We start from the raw sequence: 5994 nt of genomic DNA, 5'->3' as shown, positions 1-5994 counted from the left end.
CAGAGAGACTCCAGCACAGCCCATACACACACACACAGACACACACTCATACGTTGGTAACAGGTCTACGAATTAAAGATTACAACAGGTCTTATGGCATCACATTTTTACAAATTTACACATTTACATCAGGGAGGAAGACCCAGTGAAACCCACACGAATCCTCTACGTAGTCGATGGACACTTTTCGTCAGTGATATGCACTTATTTTAGGGGCTGCTCGAGAGGAGAAAAACCTGAATACACGTTGCAAACTGGTTCCGTGTCACTCTCAGCAAAGCGGAAAGTCCTTTTCTCGAAGTTTCACTCTGTTTCCACCCGGTAGCTCTTCACACTCGGTAACAATATCACAGTAATCGGTCCGCAGTCCACGCTGCGACCGGCGTAAAACCGGAGCCCCAGCGGGCGGCGGCGGGCGTCGAACGCGCGAACTCGCGGCGCGTGCGCGTGCGGCCACGGTGGCGCCGCGCTATCACAGGAAGGGCTGCGGTTGCTGGGCCAGGGGCGGGGCCAGGGGCGTTCCCATGGGCGTTCCCAGGGGCGGGGCGTGCTTGGTGCTCTCGGGGCGTACCCAAGCCTCGCTGGGCGCGCCGAGGGACGCCTGGGCGCCGCTGAGGGTGCCCAAGCCGTTGGCGGGCACGGGCATCCCCCGCAGGCTGGACAGCCGGGCCAGCCCCGGGCCGCACCGCTCCAGCTGCTGGTGCTGACTCCGCACCGCGAACCGGTTCACGTGCACCGGGATGGGCACCACGATCTTGGGCGCCGACGACGACGAGCCGGAACCGGACGAGCCGCGCGCCCCCGCACCGGAACCGGAGTGGCCCGCCTTGACGCGCTTCCACTTGGCTCGCCGGTTCTGGAACCAAATCTTGACCTGCAATGCGGAGGCAGGCGTCAGCACGTGGACATGGTTTGGAGTGAGCAGCCTGGTGGAACGAGACACAGTGGGCCAGAAGACCGGTCCAAAGCTCCAGAGTCACTCAATGGGACTCGAATCAAAGTGTGACCCCACCAGGATTGCTCTCCGAACAAGGAATCCATAGGTGGGATCACAACTACAGATCGAGTCCTCTTTAGCGATTCTGGAGCTCAAAACGCGTCCAGAGTTTTGACCGCCTCCATCGGTCCTCTGGCACACTGCGCATGCTCCGTCAAAAGCACAATATTTTTTACAGTGGCTTATGCAAATTACCTGCACTTCGCTGAGCTTGAGGGCGGCGGCGATCTGGGAGCGCTCCGTCAGCGAGAGGTACTTCTTGGCCTGGAACTCGCGCTCCAGCTCCAGAAGCTGCTCGGACGTGAAGGCGGTGCGCCGGCGCCGCGTCTTGCTGGGCCCGCCCCCCGCCCCGCCCGTCGCCGAGGCCCCGCCCCCAGAGGCGCCACCCGCGGCCGCGCCGCCCCCACCACCGGCCTCGAGGTCCGCGATGTCGTCGTCGTCCTCTTCGCCGCTGTCCACGCCCCTGCTGCTGCCGCCGGGGCTCCGGCCGGGACTCCGGCCTGCGGGAACAAGCACATTCCTGTTTGATGCTCAGCAAAAGAGTCGTCACAATAACGTCATGTCAACAACAAACATCGACACACTGATAAAACTAAAGCATAGTATTACCCTCTGTTTTCAAGCGTAAGCAGTTTACGCTTGAAAATCAGGCGTAACAGGCTCATCCGTCAAGATGTCACGTATCTTAATGCATGGGGGAATAATTATTAGTCTTTGCTTCATTTCAAGCGTAACGCTAGCAAGCGTAACTCCATGCTTGACTCGAGGATAGAGTTACGCTGTAGTTTTACCAGTGCACGAGAACAATTCAACTCTGTTTCAATGTGACTTTATTGCAAAATACTGTACTATAAAAGTGGTGTGACGCGACACACTTAGCAAAATATTTCAATTAAAGAGAGAAAAACAAGAGTTTAAGAAAGTGTGAATAAACCTACAAAAATTGACTTAGGTCCCCAGTTTCATTGAATTCACATTCAATGGAAGCGTTTTCTGCAACCATGCTTACATAAACTACGTACTTCAAAACTGGGAACAACACCGTGTGCACTGAGTACTCACTTAATTTTTCAGTGCATATTTTGTCAGAACATGAAAATCTGAAACTTTGCGCCCAACTACACATTATTCCTGAGCCGTATCCCACTTCCGTCACTCATGGAACACGACTCAGGGGAGCTAAGTCAGCAAAGCAGAACCCAATCGGGCCGCCACTTCCCTCTGCTTTCCCCTCCTCGGCCTTCCCCTCCCCCCTCCCCCTTTCCTCAACCCTTCACTGTCGACACGCCGTCTTAATGCATCGACTAGCTCGAACTCGCTCGATGTCTCGATGCCTGCAGACGTCAAGGCCTAAAGTGCCGCGTGCGACAGAATGAATACAATAGACAGGCTTTTATTAAAGTGACTGTCGGCAAAATGGCCGTTCGATGTCGTCTGGAGGCGGAGCACGGCGTTAAATGCGTCAATGAGTTAATTCTATAACAAACAGAGAGGCCGTCAAAGAGTCAAAGGCCTGCCAGCGACTGCCTCGCCGTAATGCAGGAAAGCCCCGTGGAACTTTATAGTTGCAGCCTGTCTGCTTAGGGAAACGTGCCTATCACACGCACACACTCGAGCTGAAAACGCAACAACACTGGTGGGAGAATGTGCAGAAAGTCCGAAACAAGTCTAGTCAACAATTTTTCTGGACCGTCCGTACCTGTCTTCGGTACCTTTTTTCTGTAACCCGATTACATGATTTCGGAACAAGCACGCGGACGTGCCGTGCTTTTCCCCAAGTATATTATTTTGAGCATTTTCTGTACAAAATTACGGCATTTTTACAGATAGTTTTCGTTACGAAAGTCTCAGGTGAAGAAACGTTTTTAACTCGAAATTTATTCTGCTACCGAACAAACAAAAATATTGGAATTTGTTCGACATTTTCAAGCTCAAATTATTCAACTGGCTTTCAGCAAAGGCTTGCTGTTTGAAATCACCTAGGTCTTGCTTTATTGATAGCTATTTCGAAATATCTAATTTTCTGATTTTCACACAGTTTCAGATGGGGCTTTCTCACGGTGTGCTTAAGGGGTTGATCGATCAACGAAGTCACCAACCGGCTCATTAGGAAAGTTTCGATTATTCACGTGTTTGTCCACTGAGGCGGCAAAAGAGCGATGAAAAAATTATGGCGGGGCACCATCGACCCCTCTTTTGACCTCTACCTGAAAATGTGTCAAGCCAGCGATCACACCACGACCCTCAAAACAATGGTTTTTGGCTTTCCCTAGTTTTACGTGCTTCATATAGTTTCCAGACCAAAAATTACGCCAATCTTGACGCTGATGAGTTTTTTTAAATTGATAATTCGTTTAATTTTGTAACGGTCGAAGGCGATCTTGCAATGTACACGCAACGGTCAAACTTCATTATCAAATAGTTCACTGAGAATGAGTCATTATCAGAACTGAACTTTTGAGTGAGGTATCAGTGCTTTATCACCGAAAATTGTTTGAGGATTTTTATATTGTGCACAACACGCACACACACACACACCTTTCATCGCCCTAATTTGGGTGAGGAAATCGTGGCAATCTTCTTCAGCCAAATTTGGGCGATAAAGCATCCTAAACCCATCTTTGGGTGATAAAGTGTACCTCACCCGAAATTTGGTGGCATATCAAGACTCTTCCGTTTTCAGTGTAAGTGCGGCATATCAGTTTGGTTCCAAAACGATCCGTTTGGCGGCGCTTGTGCGTGGAATAGAAATCGGAATGATGAACGATGGACTTTGGTGGCTTGGCTGGCCCCTCTGTGGCCGGCAAGCCCGGCAAGCCCGCACCCGCAGGCGGCAGGCCCTCGCCCTTATTGACATTCTACAGGTGGAGGAGGACGACGCGGCCACGGCAGCCACGGCACCGCGGGCCGCCTGCGGTGTTGGCTTTGAAAGAGAGCTGCAGGGGAGACCACGGCGGACGGACGGACGGACAGGAGACAGACAGACAGACAGACAAGCCAGACACACAGACAGGGACAGACGCACAGGCGTTTTCTTGGACTTTTTGTTAGACAAATGCCTGCAACTGGTAAAAAAGTATGGGTATTGAGTGGAAACTCACTACCTTCAAACTCACTCTAGTCAGTGGCACTCTAGTCATGGGGCGCCCCATAAAGGTGCGAGAGAGAGACAGCGAGCGACGACTCTGCTGAACGGCAGTTTTACGCGGCGAGGACGGAGGAAACGCGGGGGCGTACACTAGCGTCCCAGGTGGGCTCTGTCGACACGCGCGTCGCTCACAAAGGGCGGATTCACATTGATATTCACATTATCCCGTTGAAAGCCCCGCCGTGTATTCGATTTGTTGGCAGTATGGGCGTTTTTACGGTGCAGGTCTCGTCCGTCCGAGGAATAGGGGGAGGGGGGAGGGGCCCCTTTGTGGGCGGAGGAGGAGGAGGAGGAGTAGGAAGGGACTTCCCTCTTCTCTGGTCCAGCCCAGCCTGGCGGAATGTCCCCGTAGATTTATGATGTTTGCTTCTCACTGGCTGGCTACTGATGTGTGACCACCAACAAACTCGCTACCTCCCCCCCTCCCTTCCCCGCCCTCCCTTAGCCAAGACGATTGTTCGGCGCCCCTCCCCCGTCGCCTCGCCCCTCCCGCCCCTCTTCCGCGCGTCTGATCCAACTCTTTCCGCCCCTTTCGCTTCCCGACCCTCGAGAGGAGCCCTTTGTACGCACCAATTGATGTGTAAACACATGTTACACACTCTCGCCGGACACAAGAAATCGGTCAAGCTGCTCGTCGGGCCTCAAAAGATATTTCTGGCCGGCATTCCTCGTGACACAGTTTTTGTACAAAATTTCCCCCACTTATTAAAAAAAAAGAATTGCATGCAAACCCCTTTTATATAAAACGTACTCGCACAAACGAACACACTGGTACTAAATACCATGGGACATTTTTTTTACCTTCAAGCCAGTGATGTCTAGTCATTTTTTGTTTTCACATTGAACTTTTCATGATGGGAATTTGCGCGTGGGTTCTCGGCAAAAACGGTTCCTGCTTTTCCTAGGAGCTTCCTGGTAATTGCCCTTGACTTAGCTGCAAGCTACCTGGAAAAACCGGGACCCGTTTTTGCCGTGTTTGAAGTAAATTACTTGAATTACTTGATTGCTAGTCAAATTTCTTGACTCAAGAAACGGTCTTTTAGGGGCAGGATACCTATCCTGCTCTGCCTACATCCTTTCGAAACCACAAAGTTGACTGTCCGCAACAGAAGCTGTGCCTACTCACCTTTGGACAGGTCTTGCACGGGGGAGCCCGGGCCGCTAGACAGCGACTCGTCGCCGGAGAGCGCGGGGCTGGCCAGCGACGCGGGCACGGGCCCCAGGCCGTGGCCATGGTGGTGGCCATGGTGGTGGCTGTCGCCGGGGGCCGCGCCGGGCCTGAGCGCCGCGAAGGGCCCCAGCCCCGCGTAGGGCGAGAAGGGGTGCTGCTGCTGGTCCAGGAAGGACAGCGGCAGCCAGGAGTGGTACAGCAGCGCCAGCGGCAGGCCGCCGGGGCCCAAGCCGCCGGGCAGCCCGCCCTGCAGCCCGCCCTGCAGCCCGCCCTGCAGCCCCACTGGCGGCGCGGGCAGGCCGGGAGGCGCGTGGCCCAGCAGCAGCGGGTGCTGCAGGTTGTTGTTGTTGTTGGCCAGCTTCCTGCTGTAGTCCATCAGGAAGGGGTTGCTCTTGGCGTCCTCCTCGTCGTCGTCGCCGCGGTCGCCGACTAGGTCCAGGGGCCGGCTGTCGGCGGCGTCCCGGTCGTCCTGGCTGACGCCCTGGCTGACGCCCAGCCGGCACAGCACGCTCACCTGGTGCGCGTCGTGCTCGCGGTCGCGGAGGCTGGTGGACGCAATGAGGGACTCGATGGAGAAGGGCCGGTGCTTCGGCGGCGGCGACCTCGTCGTCGTCCTGGCCGGACTCAGGCTCCGGCACGGCGGCGACGACGGCGCCGAGGCCGGCGGCGGCGTGGCGG

The 5994-nt window shown here is 54.6% G+C and overlaps 1 protein-coding gene across 1 annotated transcript; it reads right to left on the bottom strand.

The window, feature by feature from the left end:
- Positions 1-472: 472 nt before the first annotated feature.
- LOC117645536 (homeobox protein CHOX-7-like) lies at positions 473-2000 on the bottom strand. The gene is made up of 4 exons (XM_034385820.1): positions 1946-2000; positions 1431-1497; positions 1193-1337; positions 473-874 (listed from the first exon to the last, which is right to left on the bottom strand). Exons 1-4 carry the CDS (start codon positions 1998-2000, stop codon positions 473-475), a joined length of 669 nt encoding a protein of 222 aa, XP_034241711.1.
- Between the last annotated feature and the right edge of the window lie 3994 nt (positions 2001-5994).

Source organism: Thrips palmi, unplaced genomic scaffold, assembly GCF_012932325.1.
Source record: "Thrips palmi isolate BJ-2018 unplaced genomic scaffold, TpBJ-2018v1 HiC_scaffold_10, whole genome shotgun sequence".
NCBI classification, from domain to species: Eukaryota; Metazoa; Arthropoda; class Insecta; order Thysanoptera; family Thripidae; genus Thrips; species Thrips palmi.
The sequence above is the reverse complement of the archived record's forward strand: the minus strand, read 5'-3'. Positions and strand labels throughout refer to the sequence as shown.

What these genes read in the sequence shown, in the direction of transcription:
- LOC117645536 (XM_034385820.1), bottom strand. Translation starts at nt 2,000, where the DNA reads ATGGTTGCAGAAAACGCTTCCATTGAATGTGAATTCAATGAAACTGGG. An exon ending in CAATGAAACTGGGGACCTAA is followed by an intron (nt 1,498 to 1,945) that starts GTCAATTTTTGT and finishes TTGTTCCCGCAG; the next exon opens with GCCGGAGTCCCGGCCGGAGC. An exon ending in AGCGGCGAAGAGGACGACGA is followed by an intron (nt 1,338 to 1,430) that starts CGACATCGCGGA and finishes CGGGGCGGGGGG; the next exon opens with CGGGCCCAGCAAGACGCGGC.